Source organism: Arvicanthis niloticus, chromosome 13 (assembly GCF_011762505.2).
Source record: "Arvicanthis niloticus isolate mArvNil1 chromosome 13, mArvNil1.pat.X, whole genome shotgun sequence".
NCBI classification, from domain to species: Eukaryota; Metazoa; Chordata; class Mammalia; order Rodentia; family Muridae; genus Arvicanthis; species Arvicanthis niloticus.
Genome location: NC_047670.1, coordinates 17,964,406 through 17,991,782, shown reverse-complemented (window position 1 = coordinate 17,991,782; position 27,377 = coordinate 17,964,406). Strand labels below are relative to the sequence as shown.

Below are 27,377 nucleotides of genomic sequence, written 5' to 3'. Positions count from 1 at the left end.
TGCTCAGTTGGTGATGTGCCTGTCTCACTCGTACAAGGTCCTGGATACAATTTCCAGAACTGTGTAAACCAGGTGTGGTGGCGCTGCTTGGTATCTGAAAAATCTATTAAGACATTTGAAAAAGCCAGCCGTATATATCGAAAGCAAAGGAACAAGGGGAAATGTAATTATTGCATTAACTGTAGGGGATATTAAAGAAATAAAATATACTTCTTGACACAGTAGCATTTGATATTCAATGTCCCCAGCAATGCTAACACTGATTATTGACTTAGCTAATATTGTTATTAGGATGTTAGAAAGAGAATTAAACTCAGTGGAACAAGACGGCTGAGATCTGACCTACAGGCTACAGTTCTAAAGACACAAGCCAAATAACAGAGAAAGCGTGTTTTCTGTTCAGAGTGGCTGCTCTAAAAACAGGGTTAGGGTAGGGTGGAGAAGTGTAGGCAAGGACTGTTGCTCTTCTACTGAAAGCCTTTTGGTATTGAGGGGTTTCCCCAGCTATATTCAAGTGATCATATATGAATTGAATACATGATGGTTGCAGTTGCATATGTTTTGGAACTATTACTAAAATTAAGGTGAGTGTATTCTATTATTCTCTTGCAATCCCCCTCCGACCTTCCTCCACCTCATCCACTCAGTAAATCGCCACCCCTAGCAACTGCATCTATACTTTTATATAAGTGGAACCACAGGCATGTTTCCTTTTTGTTGGTTAGCTTCTTTAACCCAGCATCACCATTGTTTTCAAAGGTTTATTTGTGCATTTTAGTTATGTGTACCATGTGTGTATGCAGGTACCCCAAGGGGGAGGCCAGAGGGCGCCCGACTCCCTAGAAGGACAATTACAAGTGGTAGTGAGCCACCTGATGTGGATACCAGGAACCACACTCCTGCTCCTCTGCCAAGGCAGTAAGTGTCTTAACTGCTGAGCCAGCTCTCCAGCCCATTTCACCTGGCATGGAAAACGCCCGACCATGTGAGAATCCTCTTCTGGGGCAGAGGTACAGCAAGGAGGTGTGACCGGCTGGTACACTTATGTTACTGTTAATGCTGTCCTCAACAAATCTAATTCTAGTACAACACTTCTGGGTGTCTGATAACCACTCTGGCCAGGGAAACAGGTAAACTAACTACAGACCTTCATTTCACCTTCTGTTCCTCCAAATCAAATCTCCCAGTCTCATCGCCAGCTCTGCAACACTGCAGCACTTCAGCCTCCCTTTTCCCTGCCCCCACCTCCAGTGTATCCAACAGATCTTTCCCTCCTGACTTCCCAGCCCCAACTCCAGCAAACAATCCCTGGGAACCCACAGGCCACACTGGGCAGGGACACAGATGGGCTAGCTGCAGACCTTCACCTCTCCCTCTGCTCCTCCCTGTGGAGCCCCTCAGTCTCATCCCCAGCTCTGCAGCAGACTTGCTGCAGCCTCCCTTCGCTTCTGTACCCATCTCCAGTGGATCACACAGAGCATCACAACATTCCTGTAAAATTCTTCCCCCAAACTCCTTGCTTTGCCCCCACCCTATCCCCCAAATCCAGCAGCCATTGCCTGGGAACCCACAGGCCACTTCTGCCAAAGAAGCAAGTAAGCTAGCTGAGATCTTCACTTGTCCTTCCATTCCTCCGAGTCCAAGCCCCCAGTCTCATCCCTAGCTCCCTAACAAGCATCTGCTGTGGCCTCTCCTCACTCTGCCCCCATATCCAGGGGACTGACTTAGCAGATCCTGGTGTAACACCCTACTTTCCTCCCTCTTTGAAAGCCTCTGACCTCACCTGGCCCTTCCCCACCCTAAGCCTCAGCTCCTAATAGCCAGACACATTTACCTGGAGCCCCCAGTAGCCACACTCCAGAAGAATTTCCTACCAGGCAGCATGTGGCCACCACAGAGAGGAAACAGAGACCAAGGAACAAAACGCCCAGCCAACAAACATAAGATATCAGCATCTAGAATTACAGTAGTCCCAATCCCAGATGCCTAGATGCCAGTGTAAAACCACAATAATGCCCAGGACACTGTCTCCACTAGGGAAGTTACAAAAAAAAAGCCTTTATTAAACAAATAAAGGCACAGCAACCCAACCACAACAGGCCTGGATATTCCAACATAGTTGAGCACAAGTAAAAGACCTCAGGCAGCTTTAGAATGTGGTAGGGGTCCTTAAAGTGCCTAATAGCCAGACTCTTTGTAGAAAAAAATGCAAGCATACTATATTTACACTTTACAACTGCCACAGTGAGTGATAGCCAACATTTAAAATGTGATGCCCAGTTGATGGCAAGATGAAAGCTGTACATGCAGTCACACATGTACTTTGATCCACAAGTTTCTTCAGGATAAATATGGCAAGTTATGGTATACTGAACTGCTACTGGTTTCCCTGCCACTCCAGCATCCAGCTGGCCACTGTTGAGACTGCCCAGTCCCTATGCAAGGCAAACTAATAAATCTACCTTCAGTGCATATTTTCTATGGGTCCTATTCCTGTTGCCTACTATAGAAACACTGATATTTATATACAGAAAAAAGAGGAAATCAGACATTGGAAACTGAAACTGCATCTAAAGACCAGGCTCATCAGTTGAGGGTCTGTGAGACAGGGAAAGCCAGCAGTCCTGTGCTTGGAGCTGTAGGCAGAGTTGTCAGACACATCCACTTTGCATACACAAAAAAGAGAGCCTCAACTTTTAGCTGAGAAATTCCCAAAACTTGAATCTTGGCACTTTAATGTATACATTTAAAATACCATGCATGATAAAGAAATCATATCTTTGGGTCAGATCCAATAGAACCACCAACTTCCAACTGTTTCAGACTAACAGACCAAGTCTTGGGGACTGGGAGGACCTTTGAGTCTGTTATTCTCAAAGCATCTGTGTATACCTCACCTAGACAAGAGACGGTTAAGTGTGAAGTTAGAAAAAAAGCCTGATATATTAAACAAATAAAGGCACAGCTGCTCTGGCCCAGAAGGAACCCTCCCTGCTGGGCCACCTTTCCTGGTTTCCTTTACCCCAGTGACCTCACAGCACCTCCACATCACAGACCCACACCAACCCAGCTGGGTAAACCTTCAGATCACTAGGAAAATGTGTGCCAAGTTCTTACTGGAAATTATTTTGGAAGTTCTAAAATCTATGCTGAATTAGAATCTAAGTGTTCTTATTCCAGACTCACTGCTATTGCTACAATACCTAAGCTGTGAATTATAAATCTTATAGTGCTATTAATATTTATTATAGTATTATAAACTGTATCTATTATAATACTTATAACAAGCTTTTCAGACACCTCAATAACCCTGTGAGACAATCTTGCAGATAAGGGGTCAAGCTCTAAGAGGTTAAGTTACCTTGTATAGTGACAGAGACAAGGAGACTCTAGTCCATGTGACCCCAGTCTGTCCTCTTGACTCCTTACCCAGTTCTTGTTGAAAATCACTCCCTCAAACAATCACTCCCTCAAACCAGAAGACAAACAAAAAAGCCTCATCCAACAAGGATGGAGGAGGGACAGACATATCAGAAGACAATTGGGAATCTGCATGAAATTGTTCTTCAAGTTGCAAACAACAGAAATTCATTGGTCGCACGTCAAAGTCTCAGCTGTGTTTACAGTGTGCAGACCTCCTGAAGCCTAGATAACCTGGGAACAAATACTTCAGAAACAAGTACTACTCCAAGCCATGGGGCAGCCACTGTTGAACCAAGGCAGCAGTCATGTGACAGCATCAACAGGATGCCAATGTTCTCCCAACCTTTTGAAGTACGATCTTGTTAGGAATCAACATTTTCCCACAGAATGTTCAAACACCACATTTGGAAACCAAACCTTTAGATGCAAAGACTTACAAACCTGACCTGTAATATTTCTTCAGTTTAATATTCTGAACTCCCATGATATAACTGTGAGTATTTGCACAGAACACACCATAGAAGCCTCTGAGCTGAGGAAATACAGTCCACGCTCTCTTTAGGCTTTTTGTTTTTCCTTCTGGGTGAAGTGAGTCTGCTCCCTCAGCAGGTTTATCTTCAGGATGCACTCAGGCTCTTGTCATTTTTCTATTGAATTTTCAAAGAAACTCACACAGTAACAAAGAAGGGCCAACAACACTTTTGCGGGGCATTTAATGATGATTAAAACAATCCTGGTAACTGCAATGTTAAACCTCGGAGAAATGAAAAGTAGGTTTCTTCAAGGGTCAGCCCTCCTCAGACACCCTAGACAGAGCTGCCACTGTTAGGACTGGCAGAAACCGGGAAGAGAAATTCACACCTCTATTCTGTTCTGATAAACAAAATAAAAGCAGCTAAACTAGAGCAAACAGCTAATAAGGACAAGATCACGGGACTGTTTTACATAATCTCAAATGATATGTTGCTAGTAGTTCAATTCTAACTAAATCCTAAATACTGTTTAACCATGTGTGCCACTTTAAACAGGTGATTTTCTGTATTCTCAGAATGAAACGAGAAGGTTCCTAGATGATCTCAAAGGACACTCACGACAGCTTGAGTTTATGAAGAACACGACAGAGCCGCAGGCAGCACAGCTAAACTCCAAAACAACAGAACAATCTTAGTAGCAAGACTGTTGCTTGTCTTGCTCTGAGCCCTCGTCTGAACACTTCCTGTCTGTCTATTCATCAGTTCTGTTAGAGATGTTAGAGAACTTCAGGAGGGTGCAGGGAGGCATTTGGCAACAGACTCATAGGCCCGACCATGTGGATGCCCTAGGTACATGGTTTTTGGAAAGAAAGTGGACAAAAGAGAGTTATACACAGATTAAGTGAGGCAGCTGTAGGGGACCAACCACCTCTTCAGTGTCATAAAGAGAGTCCAGTGCCAAAGGTCCAGCACGGGCGACAAATGTCCTCTGGCATGATCTCATCCATGTTCTGGCTCCTTTGCCCCTCCAGATAGTCTGATTCCCCAACTTTGTCATAGAGTCTACTAGCTATTCAAGCTCCAGCTATTTGTTTTGTTTTTCTTTCTTTTTAGCTTAAATAAGCCAAAGAAGACTGACTAGTGTGCAAATTCCATGAAGAATGGATTGAAAGTCATCTCAGTAAATGGGAAAAAAATCTAGACCTGTGTTACAGGCCTAACTGGAGGCCAAAGCAGTAAGCATCCTATTATTATTTAGAGATGAAATGTGGTAACATATGACTGATAAATGACAAACTGAATTAGCCTTGCAGCCTCTCAGATCCTCGGTACACCTGAGAACGATGTGTCTACTAAAGACCATAGGATACAACTGAGTAGCTGCCACCAGAGAACTAAAGAACGGAATGAGGACCACAGGATGGAGGTGTGAAGTGAGGGCTCTAAGAACTGTTTAGTAGACAACAGAATGACTCATACAGAGTAAGCCACAAGACACACAAAGGGCTGAGAGTGTGAGCAAGTGAAAACCAAGCACACAGCTGTTCCTGCAGGTTGTCAAGTTCCATCAGTGTGATGGGCTTCTGTCACATTAATCATCAGTGACAGCGGGAGAGAAGCAGAGGGACCCAGGGCTCTGAGGTGAGGCTGTGTGTCAAGAGTTTCATGCAGCACTCAGCCTACAGCCCTGGAGGAAAGCTTGTCCTCCAGGAAAGTCTGACTTTGTAAGAAGACAGTAAACAGCTCTCTGTTCAATCCTGTCACTCTTTAATGCTTCAACCAAGAGGTCCACTCTGGTGTGATCTGTGAGGGTCAAATCAAAATAAAATCTGAAAACAAAAAGATCAATTAGTTTCAAGACACTGTTGATATTTACTTCTAAGGGTCCAGAGAAAGAAAAAAGAAGAAGAAACACAATTTTGTATATTGATATGGGCTTGTTTCTCAGAGATTTTAGACTTGATGTTAGCTTCAGGGTTTCTGGAGACCAGACAGTAAATGGGCTTTTGACAAGGGACCTCCAAATCCAGCCTACTGTCATCTATCAAATCTCTTCATGGATGCCTTGAATAGCCATATGTAGCAAACACATGGATGTAAAACCATATTGGTTTTCTACAAACATTATTATCACAGGAAGAAAACCCAAATACAAACTATTAAGAGGTCTTTTCTCATGCACACCAGAAGAGGCAATCAAATCCTATTACAAATGGGTGTGAACCACCATGTATTGCTGGGAATTGAACTCAGGACCTCTGGAAGAGCAGTCAGTGCTCTTAACTGCTGAGCCAGCTCTTTAGCAAGAGGTCTTTTCTCTATCATGATAGAAAATTTAAAAACAAGTCAATAATGTAATCAATAGGGCTTTCTGAGATTATAACACCATCAAAACTAGTAATCACAATTTTTTGCCCATGTTAACGTTCTAGGTGTCTTAAGCAACTCTAGCTGCATGGCTAAGATACTTTTTCAGATGTAGTTTTCTTACTGCAACAACAGCGCACATGCCCCCTCAGCCTGCCAGGCTTCTCTCTGGCACACGGAAGGGCCAGCGGCACCCCTGGGCCGACTCGACATAGAAGGGAATTCTCAAAGAGTAGTCCCGAGATCAACAGCACCCGCAACTGCCATGGTCTTTTTAGGAATGCAGATTCTCCATCCTATTACAGACCTACTCACGTGGGAAGTGGGGTTGAACCAGAGATCTACTTCAGATGAGAACCACTGCCTTAAAGCAGTCAACTCTTCCGCTCTGCATCTAAAGTTCGCTGCCAGAGACCCTGAACCACATCACCACGCCACAGATGTCAGACAGTCCATCATACTGAGGATGCAAAACTAATGAGGCCATAGACCTCTACCCCCGTCCATAGTAAGACTAAGAGCAAACAAACGGGCTTAACTCCATTGAGTGGAAGGGAATTTTCACCTTAGTTTTGTTACTAGTTCCTCACGGGGACTGACTATCTAGAGAATCTAGCCTGCCCGCCTGCTTCAGCTCTCCTGAACTCGGAGCTCACCCACCTACCCATGATGTCAGGTGTCCCCAACGCTCTTCAGCTTCAAGAGGCTACACATATTTTAAAGACACGGGACAGAAGCAGAAGCATATTGTGCATGTTCTCAGAGTGTCTACTTCTGCCATATTATCGCTTTTCTACTAGAGTCATTGATGAACTAGGGTGTGTCTCCATCTTGGGAAGCTTGCTTGGCACCAGCAACAAGCAAATAAGCACCACCAACAGCGCTGATGGCTCCATGAAGAATCCCTCTGACTAAATGACAAGAGGGTCAATAACAGGTAAGTTTATATAAGCTGGCCTAGAGAAGAGTAAACTACTATATGTTGTTAGCTTTATTCAGATAGCCCTAAGAAATATAACTTTAACTTTCATGTCTTATCCATATTATCAATAGACAGTCTGAGATAAGGAGTCACACTGATAGATACTGCCAATGGCATAACCAGATAGGATTTTCTTTAAAATTTGTTTTAAATTTAGTGTGTGTGTGTGTGTGTGTGTGTGTGTGTGTGAGAGAGAGAGAGAGAGAGAGAGAGAGAGAGAGAGAGAGAGAGAGAGAGAGACCATGGTATCCATCCATGTGGAGGTCAGAGGACAAGTTAAAGTTAGTTTTCTCCTTCTACCACGTGGGCCTCAGAGATCCCGCTCAGATCCCGCTCAGATCACGCTTGGTGGCAGGCAGCTTTACTGGAAGATGAAAGAACTTGTGATTGGGATTTGGAAAAGCAGTATGTGACAACATTTTTTCCCCAACATGAGCCTATAATATCCAATGTTTTTGTTGTGTGCGGATGCAAGCCAAAAGGCTTCAATGCAGAGGAAGTTCTTAACCATGGAGACTAACTCCATGGAGACAACTCTGCGGTTGTCAATCAGGTTTTTTTCTTAGTTATTTCAAGATTTGATTGTTAGGCTCTGGAACAAAAGGGTCATGTGACAGAAGGGACACCTAAATTCAGTAATATGACTTCCCCTTGAGGCTGACCTGGCTACTGGCAAGTGGTCAAGATGCCAAAAGCAGGGAAGCAAACACTCTTAAGGCCCTACTGTGTGCCATGACACCCACATGGACTGTGCAGCCCCATGTGCAATGTCAGCTTCAGACCCTAGGCCCCTTCCAGTCAGGATCTGCCTCAGTGAGACCCTAGTGCAGTTCTCCCAAGGTCTTAGGTGGACCCTGTTTCCTTGAAGCCTTGGTTCGAATTCTCCTCTGCCTCATAAGTCTATAGCTGCCCGCTGCCGTAATACTCGGTTCCCTTTCTGCCTAACTAGTCGAGGTGCCCTATCTTAGGAAGAAAATAAAAACTCAAGGAGGCTCCTCTTACATACAACAAATAATCACAAAGCACATAAAAAATGAAACAATGGTCACAGCAAGAATAATAGTAAAGTGGATCTAACTGTGTGCTTGGTTTTGTTTAATGAGTGGCTGTGGGCAAAAGGCAATCTAAGAATACAAACCTTTGCTGAAAACTGTAATGAAAAAGAGTAAGACGAAACAGATTGTTTTATATTTCTATAAATTCCAAGAGAGCACAGAGGCCGACTGATTCATTATTGTATGCCCAGTAATTGAACGGTGTCTCTAGTATTTACTGATATAAGCACTGGAATATTTTGTTGAATGAATGGATACCAGCTAGTCTCAGTGAAAGATACAGAAAAATGACCTGTAGCTCCCCATATCACAGTGATAACAGGGAAACCAGACCGTGGGCCTGGGGTCAGCGGTATTACAGGTACTGAGAAGTGTGGGCCTGTGGTTTTAACCGAGGTACTGAGAGAAAGGCGTGTCTGACAGGGCTGGAGAGACAGCTCAGCAGTGTAGAGCACTGGTTCTTCTAGAGGACTCCAGTTCAACTCCCAGCGGCGGCCACAGGCCGGCTTGTAGCTGTCTCTGACTCCCCGATCCAGGAGGATCAGGCACTCATGTGGCGCACAGATGCACATCAGACAAAACACGCATACCTAAAGCAAATAAAACTTAAAAATAATAAAGCAAATCTTCAAAAAGGAAGAAAGCTGTTTGCTTTCTTTTCCTTTGATAAAAACATAAAGGGTTAGCCTAAGCAGGGGTCCTTAGCACTGTTCTGGATGGGCCTTGTCTCCATTAGTGCTGAAGAACATGTACCCTGCTACTGTATGAAGCAGGGATCTCAATACTGCTGGTCCTTGGCAAGCAACTGCAGATTTTCAGTTTACAACATATGCGCTCTACGCCTGTTTAAGACAGAGGTTCTCAACCTCCTAACGCTTCAACCTGTCAGTACAGTTCCTCATGTTGTGGTGACACCCCCCCGCCATAAAATTACTTATATTACTTTCATAACTGTAATTTTAATACTGTTATATATGAATCATAATATAATATCTGTGTTTTCTGATGGTTTCATGCAACCCCTATGAAAAAGTCTTTTGAGCCCACTCCCCCAAAGGGGTCACAACCTACAGGTTGAGAATCACTGCTTTAAGAAAATCAATCAATCATTGTGTTACTGTGTTACAAACACTTTTGCTTACTTTTATCAATGCGTTCAATCTCAGGCTAGTCAGCTTTTTTTTTTTTTTTAACAAATGTAAAATGAAACTTGAAACAATAAAATTAAAAGTGCCACTATTTCTATATAGGCTTGTTATTTGAAAATATTTTTTGGCAGGGAGCATTATAACATTTCATTTATTTCCTTTGGAAAACTGGAAAAGCATACATACTACTGGTTGTTATGGTAGTATGCCATATTTTATATGGCAACTGTCCAATATGGAAAGCTCTAATTCTGAGAAAACTATAACTCAGGTTCAATGAATATTAACAGACACAATACAAATACACAAAAGGGAAAGGTAAAACCTACCACTTCCTACATTCTACATTCTCCAGTAAAGAAAATAATCACCACAATCTTCTCACAGCCCCCCCGTGAGTGGGCCCTTCAGAGGGTATGACTAACAGCATCCCAGAGTGCAGGATACCAACAACCAGGCGAGGAGCTCAGAGCCTCTCCACAGAGCCCTTTCTGTTCGTTCACAGGCAGGGCTCCTACGTCCATATCCCAGAAGCAGTCAAGGTATGTTCCCTGCACCCACAGCATGACATCCTGCAGGAAAGTGACCTGCAGTTCTGCATTTAAACTGCAATAGCAGCACGACACACTTCTGAGGAGGACACTTCGAAGCAGCTGTTTCACCTGTGACTCCTGTTTTACTCTGGGATAGCCCCAGCCATCTCACACAGTATACCCTAAAATACAACATAGCTGGACCAAACTAAACATCTGCTCTCTACCAGAGCTCCGTGTATAAGCACAGAACGAGAGGTGATAAATGACGGCAGGACAGAGTCCTCTGGATTCTTCTAAAGGCACAAAACCACAAATGTCTAAAAAAAAGTCATTCTAAAACAGAAACTGTTTTCTCTTAGACATCCATTGATCCTCCTGTCAATTCCTTTTATTTTTAATTGAATATCAACACTTTAATAGTACAGAGGGACATGGGGAAAGGAAAGGGTTTTATGACTTACTTCCTTTAAACTGTTCAAAGATAAATGGCCACATGCTGCCCCAAACACAATACATAACTCTGCACCTCAACAAAGAATAATACAATATTCCTGTTTCCATCTTTCCTAGATCAACCTCAGTCCTACGGTATGAAGTCAGCCTCTCACAGGATGCCGTCCTCCTAAGCTCTGGAACGACGCTAGACAGAAAACAAAGGACACAAAATGGAAAGCCAGCTGCCATTTGCTTTCCCACCAGGGACAGTTCAACTGGGCAGCACCGTTTTTTCATAAAGCCAAGTTACCATTCAGAGTCAGAACTTACTCTATGTAATACAGATGACCTTATGAAGGGGGTACAGAATGAGGGAAGACACTGAAATCTCTTATTTCAAGCTATCTCTGAAGCAAAATTGAAGAACCATGATATTCCTGTCAGATCCTTTTGACTTGTGATAAATTTGAGCCTAAAAACTTATATGGAGTAGGGTATGGTGGCCCATACTTTTAATCCCAGCACTCCAGAGACAGATGTGGGTGGATCTTTATGAGTTCAGGGTTAGCTTGGTCTACATAGCAAGTTCTAAGCCAGACAAAGATAAAACACCATTACCAAGAACACTTACAGAAGAAAGAATTTATTTGGGGCTTATGGTTTCAGAAAGTTAAGAGTGCATGACCATCATGGAGGGAAGCATGATGGCAGGCAGGCAAGACACTGGAGCAGTAGCTGAGACTCACATACTGATCCACACATAGGTGGCAGAGAGAAAGAGAGAGAGAGACAGACAGACAGAGAGGGAAAGAGAGAGGGAGTTTTTAAACTTCAAAGCCCACCCACAATGACACACCTCCTCCAAGCAAGACCATGTCTCCTAATCCCAAATAGTTTTTCCAACTGGGGACCAAGTATGCACACATATTAGCCTATAGGACCTTTCTCTTTCAAACCACCACAAGCAGCAAGAGCTGCAAGTATGGAAATCTGAGTTCAAATCTCCAGTACCCACATAAAAAGCTGAGTGTGGCTGTGTTTGCCTGTAATGCCAGCAAGTGGGCAGACAGGTAGATCCCAAGGGCTTGCTAGCTAGACAGCCTAGCCAAAACAGTAAGATCCAGCTCAGTGAGAAACCCTGTCTCAAAACAGTAAGGTAGAAAGCAATGGAGAAGGACAGCCGACATACCCCTCTGTCTAGCCTCTGTATCCCCCCACACAACACAAATGAATAAATAGAAAATTCATGTAGAAAGTAAGATAGAGCCTAGGTATCATATTACTATGAATGCACAATAATGTTTATTTAGTCCATGATATACTATCATGGTAAAACACTTTCAAGTACTTACAGGTTTAGTGCCATACACAGAGCCCATTTTTTGCAAACGCATTAAAGTTTTACTGAAACACAGCCATATTAATTCACTCATATATTGTCTGTGACAGGGACTGCATGGTCTATAAAACTGATAGTATGTGGCCCTTCACAGAAAAGGTTTACTTAGTGGGTCTTAAACTTTAATGATCACATCTACTGGGACAACCTGTTACTACAGCTGAACGCTGTTCTCAGAGATCAGGGTCTCTAACATGCTCCGAAGCTGCTGTCTATGAACTGAACTTTGAGAGCTATCCTCCTAGCTTATCTGATCATAAATTAGCAACCGAATGTCATCAAAAGAGGCTAGCTAGCACAAAATGAAAGCCGAGCACAGAAGGAATGAGAGAAGAACTTGATGAATGGCTCAGTGGGCGAAGGCATTTGCCTGACAACCTGAGTTAGATCCTCAGTGAGTGCCTATGATCTCAGAGCGTGGAGGCAGGAGGATCATGAACTCAAAACCAGCCCAGGCTATATAGCAAGTTCCAGGCCAGTCTGGGAAACACAAGAAGAGCCTGTTAATTAAAAAAGAAAAGAAAGCCTGCCTTAGGGGCACGGACTTCTAACCCTGCCACTGGAAAGGAGAGGGGAGGGGAGGGGAGGGGAGGGGAGGGGAGGGGAGGGGAGGGGAGGGGAGGGGAGGGGAGGGGAGGGGAGGGGAGGGGAGGGGAGGGGAGGGGAGGGGAGGGGAGGGGAGGGGAATTTGAAGTTCACAGCCTACCTGGGCTATGAGACTGTTCAAAACCAGACTGGGCAACTAAGAAAGATTCTGTCTGAAAACAAAAACTCTTTGCAAAAAGACAAGAAGGAAGGAAGAACAAGTGGCTGCCATGACTGCCATGCTATTCTTCAGCCTTTATCTTAAAACTAATTCAAAGGAAATGTAACAGGAAACCTGGACAGCCCCGAAGCTTGGGATGTGAAGATCATATTCCAGGAAGAGACAGGTGATGTCAGCCAGCACTCGGAACCAAAAACCTTCCTGATGGTGTTAGACATGAAACTACCTGGGAAGCTAACTAGGTAAGTTAAAACAAACAAACAAAACAACAAGAAACTTTTTAAAAAGTAGAACAGAAGCACCTCTCCTTAAAAGAAAAATAATGCATGTAACATAAACTAGTTGTTACTGCCTTCAAAGCCCCTTAAAACAGCTGATGTGCTGTCTGCTCCTCTGCTGCTATAAGAAGGGCATTGAGTGTAAATGTTATGAATTTCTAAGGCCACTGTAAGCATTCAAGACTAAAATGTACATAGCTACTATAGAGAGAGGAAACCAGATAAAAATAAAATCCTTTACGAACTCTTACTGAAGCATGTATTATAAAACATTATCATCGGAGGCGGCCAGACTGAATGCTGTAATTACTGCTTGATGGTACCCACTATACACTTATGGCTCTGATTAATCAGTGAAAGTCTCTCTGTGTCCTTTGTTGAGTGTTCAAAAGAAGGCCTTGCAGGGCTGAGGATGTAGCTGAGTGGGCAAGACCTTGCTGTATTTGAGAGGCTCTATGCTCGGTTCTCAGCACCCCGCCCATCTGATGAAAAAAAAGAGGATTCCGCTCTAGTTTGGAGAAACTACTGAAAGATTAAAACACTATAACTTGTAAATCTTTTAAAATTATATCTTAGTATTTAAAAACCGCCCTACCCAGACAGGAGTCTACAAAGAGGTAGTCAGACAACTAACTATTCAACCTTCAAAGCTGCAAGATCAAATGTGGTCAGCTTAAAAATCTATCTACATTACATTTCTAGGGATTTCATCTCTCAGAGACAACCTGAGGAAAAACCTTTACCGGCTGCAGCTTTTCTAGAGAAAGATTACAAAATCTACACCCTTGTCTTTTTTTTTTTCTTCATGAAACTTATCAACCTAACACATCTGTGTGGCAGGGCAGGTCCTGTCTCTACAGGCAGTTCTTTCTTCCCACACCTCCCTGGGACATTTGCATATCTCTAAACCAGAGACAGGTAACTGAGGCACCTGAGGCAACCTTTAGAACCATACTGTCCTTCACCCTACAAGTGGGCTTCTTTTAACAAGTATCCTATATAAAGAAAACACACGTGTATGCTACCGAAAGTCACCTTTAGCACCAAAAATTTCAATAATTTATTAGCTTTGGGGAAACTAAGCCAAATAAATTGCCAAGTACTTTTAAAAAACATGTAAGTTCCTTCCATTTTAGTTCAAGCAATACAGATTATATGTTCAGCCACCATTAAAAAAAATCCAGAATTTGGGGCCGAGTGTGGTGGTGTACGGTGGCACACGCCTTTAATCCCAGCACTCGAGAGGCAGAGGCAGGTGTATCTCTGAGTTCCAGGCCAGCCTGGTCTACAGTGTGAGTTCCCGGGCAGCCAGGACTACACAGAGAAACCTTACCTTGAAAAACCAACCAAACAAATAAATGTTAAAAATGTAAAAATTCAGAAATCACAGTCCTAAAGAAGCAATGACACAAATTCAGAAAAGCAAAATATTGTTATTATCTGTAAGCACCCTTCGCTATGAACTCAACTTTTTTAAAAAACAGATTAACTAGGGGCCCAGATTTAGACAAAATATGTCAGCGGGAGGGAGGGAACTTACTTAATTTTCAAAAGCACTTTAAAAATATGATAGGGAAAAAAACTGTTTAAAGATAAGAAGTAGTAGGCAAAGAGAAAAACCACTACATATAAACTAATTTTCAATATAGTCATGAAAACCCACACACCTGCATTTCCACAGCAGCGATCCCCTGGTCATAATGACCCATCAGGTTAGGGAAAAAGGTCAGGTTGTAGGTCATTTTCATACATCTAGGAACGGTGATTGGCTCACACGTGAAAAGGCTGTGCCCTCTTACGAGGGGCAGAAGAAGGCACGTCAACAGGAACAGGGACATTTCCATCTTCTCCAGATTCCGATTTTACCACATGGCTTCGATTACTCTTATACTCCTTTCCGCATCAAAAGATTGTCAAGTCAGAGAGAAAATGTACAAATTCGTCATTTCATTCTTTTTACCATTTTGAAAGAAGCTGTTTCCTGAAAATGAGTTCTGGGGCAACTGCTGTCAAAACAAACCCAAAGTGTGTTATCAGCGACATTTGTCACAAAATCAAATCCAAGTCAAATTTCATGCTAGGTGACTGATGCTAGAAAAAAATAAAAATTGTGGAAAATTCCATCCTCACAAGAGCCATTTCCACCTGCCCGGGAGCGGAATGTATCCTTTTACTAAGGAAGCCTCAACTCTAGGGTGCTGATGAAAGTTTATACTGTCTGAAACACTGGGTAAGACAGGCACGGCAAAGCAAGCTGGGGCGGGGAAAGGGGTGCAGGTGGGTAGAGGAAAGGGGGTCTAGGGGCCCCTTGGTCATCTCACTATATGGGAAAAATGAGGACCAGTGGCATTCCCTACGACCCAGACAGAGTTCTCCAACTTTAGCTCTCTCTACAATAGCAGGCTTCTGCGGATGTGCTTTTCCTGTTTTCGCAAAGGCGAATTCTGCTGGGGTTGACCGAGGTCCCCTAGGAAGAGTGGGCCTGCGCGGTGACTCCTTTGATCATTCTTCACCTCCAGCACCTTCCCCCTTCACCGCGCTCGCCCCGTGCCCACCCCCGTACCCCAAATCCCACCCAGCGCAAACCTTCCACAGCAGCTCCGGGGCACTGCGGGAGGCTCCCCTGAACCCCCGGGGTCCCGCGTCGGGGCACCTGTTCCCGGCCTGCACCCGAGCAGCTCCGTCCCGGCCCGCGGGGACCCAGAGTCACTTCCCAGGACTTGCGTGGGACTCCGAGGCGACGCACCTGCGGCTCCGGTCCCGACCGCTGCCCGCCCGCCCCGTCGGGCCCGGGACGCCTCACCTCGGGCGGCCCGGGGAGGCGGCTTGTCCCTCGGCGTCGCGCGGCCCCGCCACCTCAGACAGCCGGGGCGTGCGTGCAGTGGGGGTGGGGTGGGGGGACAGCGTCCGGGCCTCGAGCGCCTCCGGGGCCGCACGGGGAGCGAGAGCTGGGCGATCCCGCGAGACTGCGCCGCCAGGTCGGGCGGGCAGGTTGGGGCTCGCGGCGGTGGGACCGGCCCTGCGCCCCGCCCAGCCCAGCCAGCCGCCGTGCGGGGGCCGCCGAGCCGTCGCCTCCGCTCGCACAGCGGACCCAGACGCCCGACGCCGGCGGTAGGGAAGCGCCCTGCAGAGCACGATCTCCGTTCTGGAAGCGCCGAGCCTTGGCCGCCCGGGGTCTGCTCTGTAGTGACTTGTCCCGGAGACCGGAGTTGGAGTTAGCAGGAACTTCCTGAGTTCTTGGCTGAAAAGCCTATTAACTTGGGAGTCTGGCCACCACCTTGAACAGCAGGTGCCAGTGGAATTCCAGCCTCGGCCGGTTCGACAGCTTTCCTACTGCAAAAGCCCCACAGAAAGTTAACTGCTTTAGTCAACGTGGTTTTGAGCACCAGCTCTACCACCATCACTTAAGATAAATGACCTAAAAGGGGTGTGCGGCTGCTTACAGTCCTCACTATGTAAACAATCGATGGATACAATAATGGTTACTAATTTTTGAGCCCTTTACATTCAATAATGACTAATCTGTAGGACTCTGGTATGAGGTACAAACGAACTTGTAGAAACCCATTGGAGAATGCAAAGTGACTTTTCTTCTTCTTGTTCCTAACGGGGATAGAACCCAGGGCCTTGTGCATATTGGTAATAGCATTCCTACTATGTTAAGCTACAGTTCCAGCCTGTAAAGTAACTTCTAAATGGAGACTGCTGTTAACTGAATCACTGCCGGAAAATGTCACATTTCAGTACTTGGGACACCACCGAATAACTAGACAAGATTTGAGACCTGCAAACATCAAAATAGAGATGAGTTTTGGAGAAGAATTCTGTCCTAGCTTTGTCAAAAAGCTTAGGACAAGCAGGTCGTGGTTGCACGCACCTTCAATCTCAACACTCAGGAGACAACAAGCAGACAGATCTCTGAGTTCCCAGACCGACAGGCTATACAGAGAAATCCTGCCTTTCACCGAAAACAAAACTAAACAAAAAAAGCTTAGGGTAACATAAAGGACAAGACCTGTTAAAGAAATTTTAATATTAATGGTCTTAATATCATTAAAAGCCAGCCAGTTTATGTATTATGTATGGGTTTCTATCTAAGAAATTAACCTTCTACATGGGAAGAATATTTCTCAGCAAAATGTTAAGTTTCTATATAAGGAATATTTCTCAGCTGGGTGTGGCGGCACAGGCCTGGAACTGCAGTACTTGGAAGGCCAAGACAGAAGGATCTCAAATTCAAGATGAACCAAAGTTCCAGAGCAAATTGAAGGTCAGCCTGGACAAGGTGTGAGCCCTTGGTCAGGCCTTTGTGACCATTTCTCTGGTCAGGCTGGAATACCAGAACCAGATAGCAGCATTTTAATGTGGTACATTTGAAATCCATAAATGAAAGGGAAATCTCTGGTTTCTTTGGAGACGCAGTTGTGTGGTGTGATGTTTTTCTGAAAACGTATCATGAAAGGATGTTTTGTTGAAAACAGACACTTGGTGTTTTTCTGGAAGCTGCCTGGAAAGGTGGCATGTGGTGTTTTGCTGGAGTGGGTGCTCGAGAGGACGTGTGATGTTTGGGAAGGGTATAAATATAGCCCAGCAGGCAGTGAACACTGTCGTGGCATTGGTTCACCTTGCCTTCTTTTCACCTTTTTCACTGATCGTCATTTGTCACGACTTCGTAGAGACAAACACATCACAGAGCTTTTCATGATATTCGGGTGGCTTCTTGTTGCTTCTGCTGAGTCAGACATATTGGCAGAGCCCGAGGCTTCTTCCGCATGAACCGCCGTTGCTGATTTGCGAATGGTGTTTGTGAGTGGATGAAGCTACTCTGCTGATTTGTGTGAACTGAACTGCTGATACCCTGACTGCAAAGACTGGAATCGTCCCAAAGAATTATTTCTAAGCAGGTCCACACCCCGCTTTGCCCTATTAACATTTCCTTTCCACTACCTCTGGCCGGTGGTGGGCTAGAAGGGAGGTTAAAGCATTTAAGAACCCTTACTAAAGTAGATTTTGAAAAAAACAAAAAAAACAAAAAAAACTAAGCCTACACATAAACACAAACTACGTGATTTGGAGGAGAAACCCCCCAAGTTTATTTATACAAAAGTGCAGTCTATTTTTATTCTTAATTGCTTTTAATTATAGAGTGAGTAGTGATAAAGTAAAATGATTTGGGGATAGTAGAGAGAGGATTTGGAACTTTCAGGCAATTATCTGTATCATCCTTGTCTTTCAATATAAAGTTTATTTCAGTGGCATGAGATTAAAGCATGACCCTGAGAGGTCAGAATTGCTGGTTTCAAAGCCTGGCTCCAGGACCTGCCTGCTGTGTGAACCTGGGCAGTGTGTAGCCCATCTGTGCAAGTTTCATCATCTGTAATACAGAAGTTTTTTCCCACTGTGGTGGTTTTGCTCATCCTTTTCCTTCTTGGTTCCTTCATGTTTCTCTAATCTTGTGCTGAGGATGTGGTCACTGAAAGTTAGGACAGACTTTTACTATTAAATTGAAATATAATTTTTCCAGATATAGAACTTAAGATGGGAAGATGTTTTTCTCTCTTAACATGTAAATTATTCCACTCCACTCTTCTTTTTGCACTGTTTCTGATCTCTTTTCCTATAGTGAGTTTTCTCATCATCACATATGTTAACTGTGTGTTTTTTACAGATACTCTTCAGCAACTTGAAGAAGTTGCCTTCTAGGCCTAGTTTGATAAAAGTTAGATGTTGTCAAATGCTTTTACTGTATCCGTTGAAGTGATCATGTGCCTTTTCTTCTTTAGCCTATTCATGTGATGAAGTATATACATTGATTCTATGTTAAACCGAAGGATAAATTGTAGTTGCGATGTGTACAATTTTTAAATGATTTAATCTTTTATTTGTTTTTCTAATTTAAAATTGTGTCAATGTGTACATGTGTGTGCCTGCTTGTTTTGTGTGTGCCTGCTTGTTTTATGTGTATCACATGTATGCAGTGCCCACAGAGGCCAGAAGAGGGCATTAGATCCCGTGGAACTACAGTTGCAGGCACTTGTGAGCTGCTTGGTGTGGGTGGTAAGAACCAAACATGGGTCTTCTGAAGCAAGTGCTCTTATAACCTCTGAGCAATGTCTCTATGCACTTTATTTTTTATTATGTGTGTGTATGTGTCTTAATTGTGGTTTTATTGCTGTGAAGAGACACCATGACCATGGTAACTCTTTTAAAAAAAATAAATTTATTATTTACTTTTATTTTACGTGCATTGGAGTTTTGCCTGTATGTATGTGTATGTGAAGGTATTGGATCCCCTGAAGCTGGAGTTATAGCTGTGAGCTGCCATGTGGGTGCTGGGAATTGTATCTGGGTCCACTGGAAGAGCAGCCAGTGCTCTTAGTCTCCAAAGCATCTCACCAGCCCACATGGCAACTCTTATAAAGGAAAACATTTAGTTGGGGCTGGCTTTCAGTTTAGAAGTTTAGTCCATAACATCATGGCAGGAAGTATGCTAGCATGCAGGCAGAGATGGTGTTGGAGCAGGAGCTGAGAGTTCTGTATCTGATATGCAGGCAGCAAGGAGAAAACAGCCTGGCCTTAAGCACTTGAGACCTCAAAGCCCCCTACCCGCCCCCCTGTACCCGCCCCTCTGCCCCCCCCCCAGCAGTGGCACACTTCCTACAACAAGGCCCTACCTACTTGAATAAGACCACACCTCCTAAGAGTGCCACTCTTTAGACTAAGCATCCAAACACTTGGTACATAGGGCCCTGCCTACTCAGACCTCCCCCTGGCTGGAGTTCTGAGCTGTCTGAACAGTGGTGGAGACTGAGCCCAAGTCCTCCACAAGGGCGGTGTATGTCCTAATGGCCAAGCCATTTCTGCAGCTACTACAGTTATTTTTATACACTGCGGAATTATATTTGATAATTACTTTTATGCATACATGGAGAGACACTCATCTGTATGATGTTTTAGTCCGCTTTCAGTGTTGGCAACGCTGCTTTCATAAAACGTGCTAGAAAACATTCCCTCTGCTTTATCTTCTGGAAGAGATTTTAGGGAATTAGTCTTGGCACTGTTCATGCCTTGTATTAATCTTGGAAATCCTCAATCATGTGACTTTAAATATTTCTTCTGTTTGCTTTTAAATTTTTTCTCCCTCTGCCACTCCCATCTCATAAGTGAGCCAGAATTTGGATATTATGTTACATTAGTTTTGTGCTTTTTGGTTTAGAAGTGTCTACTGATTTATCTTGGCCTCAGAGCCTCTTTTCTCAACCATGTCCAGTCCGTTAAAATTAATGAGCCCATCAAAGGCATTCTTTTTTTCTGTTACAGTGGTTCCTTTAAAATTTATTATTATTATTTTTTAATCATTTGTTTTGCCTAATATAGGTTACATGCACTTTGTACAAGGCCTAGTGCCCACAGATCCAGAGGAGGGCATTTGATCCCCTGGAACTGAAGTTACAGGCAGTTATGAGTCACCGTGCGGGTACTGGGAACTGAACCCAGGTCCTTTGCAAGAGCAGTAAGTGCCCTTAACTGCTGAGCCAGCTCCGGCTCCTACAGTGTTTTCTATATCTAGGAAACTTGAATTCATTTTTCCTTAAAGTTTCTGCTTCTTAAATTCTCTCACCTGTTTCTTTGTATTTCCTGCAATTTTCTTACAGCCCTTAACATCTTAACTGTAATTATTTTAAGTTGCCGAGCTAATAATTCCAATATCACTGCCGTATCTGAGACTTGCTCTAACGCTTTCTCTGCCTCTTCGAGCTGTGGGGTTTGCTTTATAGTGTGACCTGGGCTTTTGCTTGAGAGTTGACAGTGATCCATAGATGAATGGAGTTGCTGCCACAGGGCCTTGGTAACGTGGTGTCAATGGTGGTGAAGCTGTTGAAGACACCTAGGCTTCCATCTTAGCCTTAGTGATCCAGAGGCTGGGAGTCCACAAGAATGTCTTGATTTTTCCGTCTCCTTTGACAGGACAGGTAGTTAGAGGGGCTGGGGTTGAATGTTTTACTCCCTCCGGCTGGTTTGGGTTCTTGATAGTTTAGAATCTAGTAAAGTAGTTTCTGTTGAGAGCAAACTTTCTTAAAACCAGAACTCTGGTGTTGTGTCTGTCAGCTTTCTGTCACGCGCAGTAGCTGCGAGGAGCACATCGTAAGGGCAAATACTTATTTTGGCTCGTGGTTTCTGTCCATGGCCTCTTGGTCCTATTGCTTTGGGGCCTGTGGCAAGGTGGTGTGACATGGCTGTAAAGTGTCTTGGAGATAGCTATTCCCCTCGTGGGAGCCAAAGAGCAAACAGAGATAGGAAAGGGATCCACTTTCCCACTGCCCTTGTGGGCACTCCCTTGCCCAGGCCCTGCCTCTGAGGGAGTGGAACAACTTTCAGGAGTTAGCGCCCTCCTTCCACCGTGACCCCTATGGAATCAACCTCAAGCACTGGTCCCCACCAAGCCATCTTGCGGCCACCCTGCCTCTGAGAGGCTCACTGTCTCAATAGCATTACGGGCTAGGGACCAAGTCTTTAACACATGAGCCTTTGAAGAGCATTTAAGCTCTAAATTATAGTAGTCATATTTCAAAATACTTACTTCCATCCCCTCCTGGATGTAGAAGGGAATTTTTATTTGACTCCCAGTGGGAGACTCTGGAAGTAAGAGGGCGTGGGCCCCAAAGACAAAGCCCCTTAGGACTTTGATTCTCAGGCGGTCCACATGAGTCTCTAGCAAGTCTGTGGTGGCTGCTCTGGTATTCTCCAGAGAGCAAGTTTCTCCAAGTTACTTAAAAATACCAAGAGGAGGGTCAGTGATACAGCAGTTGCCTGCCATGCATGAGGACCTGGGTTTAGTCCCTACAAGACATAATAAAAATTACAATGCCAGGAGTTATACCCAGTTAGAAAAGTCACATAATTTGACATTATTGTTAATAGAACACTGCTCAACGAAACTTTTGTCATAGATAGGCTTAGTGGTTCATAACTATAATCTCAATGCTTCAGAGATGGAAGCAGGCGTGACATGAGTTTTAGGCCAATGTAAACTACAAAGTGAGACCCTGTCTTAAAAATTATTATCACTTTAATATTATTAAATGACTTTTGTGTTGGTGGGTGGGGTGAGAAATGTCCTCCATAGTGCTGGGCATTTGAACTCTGCCTCCCAAGTGGTGGTGATATTATGGAGATTTGGTTGATGAGGTCATGCTGGAGGAAGGAAGGAAGTCACTGGGGCAGGCTTTGAGATAAAAAGTCTCTGGACTACTCCCACTCAGTGCTGTCTGGTTTGCTTTCTCTGCTTTTGCTTGCAGATGGAGGTCCACTGCAGCTCCCTCCTCCCACCACTATGCACACTGCCTCCTGCCATGCTGTCCCTCCAGTATGGATTCTAAACTTCTGGAACCATAGGCCCAAATAAATTCTGCCTTCATAAATTGCCTTTGTCAGAGTGTTTTACCATAGCAACAGACAAGTAACTGTCTTATCTAGGGTTTCTATAGCTGTGAAGAGACACCATGACCACAGCAACTCTTAAAAAGGACACCATTTAATTGGAGCTGGCTTACAGTTTCAGAATTTAGTTCATTATCATCATGGCAGGAAGAATGGCAGCATGCAGACAGACATGATGCTGGAGAAGGAGCTGAGAGTTCTACATTGAGATCAGCAGGCAGCTGGAGGAAGATCATGTGTCAATACAGCTGGCTTGAGATTCTGAGGCCTCAAAGTCCATCCCCTAGCAGCACATCCTCCAATAAAGCCACACTTCATTCAGTAAGACCACATCTACTCCAAAAAGGCCCCCCCTCCTAATAGTGACACTCCCTATGAGTCTATAGGGACTATTTTTTGCTCAAATTACCACAGTAACTAATACAGAATATAATAAACATTTGAAGTAAATATATAAATTTTTTTTTGGTTTTTTTTTTAATTTTGTTTTGTTTGAGACAGGATTTCTTTGTGTAGCAGAGGCCTAGCTGGCTCGAAGCTTGCTCTGTAGACCAGGCTGCCCTTGAATGCAGAGATTCACCTGTACTGCCTCCTGAGTGCTGGGATTAAATGCATGCACCATTATGCCCTGTGATAATTAAAAAACTGTAGAAGTTTACATTGCATTACTTATCCGGACATCTGCAGCCAATCACGGGACTTTGCAGATACATGCAATAATAAATATCTTCATCTCTGATATTCTTACCAAGGCTCATTTAGGAAAGCAGGGTGCTTACATGGGTTCCCTTCCCTTCTGAAATCCTTTCCCAATTTAGTCTTTCCTTAAGCTTTGACAGCACTTCCCACGGCTCAGGTTCCTACAAGTGGTATTCGTGAATTTAATCATGGACTTAACTTAAGGGTGTCTGTGTGAACAGTACCTAGACATTAGCCTTTACATAAAAATTCACTTTTACATGAAACACATCGCCTGTTGCCTTCTGCTTTAAAATCTAAGTGCTGTAGCGTGTGCAGCTGGTAATTAACTTTTGCATTGCATCCGTGTAGCTAGGCAGACATGGTATGCTTCTAGTGACTACCTCCAGTAAGACGGCAAAGAGAACTTCCAGTGCGGTAGCAATGGCACTGTGGGTAAAGCCGCATAGTTTAAGGACAGTTTGATGCATACACTTGTCTCGTGGGGCTCTGGAATTGTCATTTGCAAACAGAGAGATTTATAATGCCGAAGAAAAACAGCCTCAGTCCCGTTAATTCCTTGTGAGTCACATTTTTGTTTCTGTGAGTTTACTTCGCTGGGATTTGCTCTCTGTGGCTTCGATACTTGCCATCTGGTCATCTTTAATATTTAATATCTATCTTTTTACTTTTATTTAGCAAAACAGCCGTATTAAGCCAAACAATAGAAATAGTATTTTCCCTCAAGCTGCTAGCTAACATCTAGAAAAGAGCTCCTTGAAACAAGCTTAGTAATTTAGATAATAACTAAGTTACTTTCCTTTGATGTGAAAACTTAAATTTATACCTAATTGTATATCATGAACTGTGAATGACTCTGTGTGTTTTTTTTTTAATTGCCCTAAAAACAGATGGGATAAATTCACAGATTATAAGAATTAATATTGTTAAAATGTTTTACTACACAGAGTAATATAGATTTAATACTATTCATATAAAATTTGAATGAGCAGAATGATACAGAAGTCGAAAGGCGCCACACAATTCATATGGCATCATGCCTGGTGCTGTGAGGGAAACAGAGAAGCAGGGAGAAAGGTTATCTGGCTCAGAGTTTAAGGATATATTTCACCATGGCAGATAAGTCAAATTAACAAGAGCTTAAAGCAGCTGGTCACGTCATAACCACAGTCAAGAAGCAGAGGGAGATGAATGCCTGTGTCAGGTCACCTACTTCTCTTTACACATGTAATTTCAAGTCATCATATTTTATACCTTGAATATGCACAGTTTTTATTTATTAATGCTGTTTCTATAAAGCTGTGGGGGGAGGACACAAAATTTTAATAAGGCATAAAGAACGCCCCCTACAGACTGGGTATGTCATAGTGGTAGTGACAACTTGCTAAGTAGAGTCAACTAAGAGGCAGAAACTGAGCACACCTGGGATTTTCTTGATCAGGTTCATTGACATAAGAAGACTGACTTTAAGGTGGGTAGCACCTTCTGATGGAAGTCCAGATAAAGGGAAGTCATGGGAAAGGGCTTGGGTTTGGGTTTTGTTTTTTTTTTTCCTATTAGCCTTCATGTCCTGCTTTTGAGTTCATCTATCCAGCTGACCAATCTACACTGTTGCTGCCACTGGTGTTACTACATTCTGATACTAGAAACCAGCTTCTCTGAGCTTTCAACATGGACTCAAGCTAAGCAGCTCTCCAGGAGTCCCCAGGCCTTCAGCACCAGATTAGGAGCACCGGGGCCTCCAGCCCCATTGATTGAGCAGATACTAGGTTCTCAGTGATGCCACCATAGAGATAGCCAGTGTTAAACTACCTAGTCCATACCCTGTAAGCCACTCAATACACCTCTTCTGTACTGTGTATCCATGGAAGCCACTCTTAATGAATCCCCTTCTGGAGTGCATATCCACTCTGCCCATTGTGTTCCTCCATAGATGCTGACTAATGGCTTTGTATTGGTAGGTAAGTGAAAGAAAACATGGAACTGAACCTTAGAGAAGTTAGGATTTAAACTTGTGCAGGTCAAGAGAATTTTTAGAGAAGGTAGGTCTGGGGGAGATACTGAGATGTAAAATTATTGAGAGATTTTGAATTCGAAACCCATTATGTGGATTGGTTTGCACTTGACACAATAGGTTTTTTTTTTTTTTTTTTTTTTTTTTTTTTTTGATATTTTCTCTTTAAGGCAGAGGCCAGGAATGCTGGCACATCTTTAAACTCTGGAGGAAGACATAGCCATATCTCTGAGTTCAAGGCCAGCATAGTCTACCTAGCAAGTTCTAGATCAGCAACTACATTGGGGACACCCTGCCTCAAGAATAAAAATCTCTTTAAGGTACAGGCAGGTCATCTATGAACTAGAAAAACTTAAGTTTCAAGGACTTTTCCTGGGCTCTAACTCAACAGGTGAATTTTTATTTATTTTTCTTTTTAATTATATTTTGTTCTTTAAAACAAATTTTAAATTTAAATATATTTTGATCATATTCTTCTTTTCCCCCGAGTCCTTCCAGATCTTTTCCTCCTCCCTAACTACCCAACTTTAAGTTCTTTCTCAAAAACAAACCAGAACCAAATATAGCAGCAAAACCAGAAGTCTGTAATATGTTGATCTACAAATGGTGACCATGAAGCCTGTCCCGGAGTGGTTGGTGTACCCAGTGTCACTCTGTTGGAGAAAACTGATATCCCTCTCCCAGGAGGAATAAATGGCAAGAGACAATTCAGTTGTTAACCTCTATCAGACTTGTTCACATACTCAAGAATCCCATGAAAACACAAAACTAGAAGTCACAGCGTATATGCAGAGGACCTTGTGCAGACCCGTGCAGGCCCTGTGCAGACCCGTGCAGGCCCTGTGCATGCTGTTTTACTCTCTGGGAGTTCAGTGAGCTTTGCTCATGTTGATTGAGAAGGTCTTGATTTCTGGGTGTTCTTTATCTCTTCCTGCTATCAAATGAGACACTTAAACGCTAAGCTAGCCACAATCCTTTATCTACAATGGTCTAGTGCCTGTAAAATATGCTAGGGCAATGGTGGCACAGAGCTCATGGGAGTGACCGACCAGTCTAACTGATTGGACTTAAGACCTTCTCCACAAGATGGAACCCATGTCCAACACTTCATGGATGACCAAGAACCTGAGACTAGATAGCCTGAGGACAAAGGGTAAAACCACACAACACTAGTCTAAAAAAAAGAAAAAGAAAAAACAATGTAGTGATAAAATGATGCCTAATGACCTTCAGCTAGCCTCACAGATCAGTGCCTGCTCAGCCATCATCAGAGAAGCTTCCTCCTGCAGCAGATGAGAACAGATACAGAGACCCACAGCCAGACATTATACAGAGAGGAGAGACCTTGGAACACACAGCCCTAAATGGGATGTCTCCATCAAATCTTTCTCCTCAAAGCTGAAGGAGCCCTTGAAAGATGAAATGGAAGGCGTTTATTATATTTTTTTAAACAAAAGATGTTTGAACTTTAAGCTACCAGACTGTCATAACAGAAATAACTGTGGGGTTCAGGGGAAAGAAATAATCTGGATGGGTTTTGAGGCCATTAATGTTCATAACAGTTGTGCTGATTTTTCCTAGAAAGAGGGTTGGTAGAAGAGGAGATGCTTGCCTTTTTTTTTTTAAGGTAGGAACATATGATATAGAATAAGCTAACTCTTCTCTTCAACACTTTGACAAATTTGAGGGACAGAACCCTGGGCAAGCGTATACATGCATGTCCTTTAGCTCCGAGATCTTCAAGTCAGAGCAAGCAATGCCAGTGTGTTTCTCTAACCTTCTTCTGACCTAGATGCTCTAGTGTCTAGACATTTTTTCTCCAGCATTGCTCATCCTGGCTCTTTACTTTCTCCATTAGCTGTGAGCAATGTCTTTCCATCAGTGGGATTTCTCCAATCCCTTTCCCATGGATTGTATTTCCTCTCCCAGATCCACAGCAATGTATTTGTAAGAAGAAGTTAGCCTTAAGGTGAGCTCAATGCCAAATGCAGTAGCAAATATAATTAATTTTAGCACTAGGAAGATCTCTGTGAGTTCAGCCTAATCTACACAGAGTAGTACCAAGACAGCCAAGGGCACATAGAGAGACTCAAGAAAAACAAAACACCTCAAAGTCATGGAGAACTGATGAAAACATCATCAAAACACAAAAACTCAAATTAGCTTTTGTTTCTTTCCCCAGTTTGAATGATGCCTTTCCACTCAATTCTCCTGTAAGCCTAAAACTGCTCTAAAATTAAAGTCCATTGAGGGAGAAGGAAGAGGAGAAGGCAGACAGGTAGGCAAGAAAAAGAAAAACAAAGTAAATTGGGAAGGAAAGAAGGTTCACTGGTTAAGAGGACTGGTTGCTCTTGCAAAGGA

General features: G+C 43.5%; 1 protein-coding gene across 5 annotated transcripts in view; it reads right to left on the bottom strand.

Annotated features, from left to right (window-relative positions):
- The window catches only part of Fzd6 (frizzled class receptor 6), a 32,021-nt gene extending 15,963 nt beyond the window's left edge, over positions 1-16,058 (bottom strand). The window contains exons 1-2 of one of the 5 annotated variants that reach the window (XM_076911288.1): positions 15,666-16,058; positions 14,530-14,755 (exon numbers count right to left, since the gene is read on the bottom strand). In XM_076911288.1, coding sequence (XP_076767403.1) covers positions 14,530-14,706 — 177 coding nt within the window. In that variant the 5' untranslated portion in view covers positions 14,707-14,755; positions 15,666-16,058. The other 4 variants (XM_076911286.1, XM_034517356.2, XM_034517357.2 and 1 more) reach the window with 4 other exon arrangements.
- Positions 16,059-27,377: the final 11,319 nt, after the last annotated feature.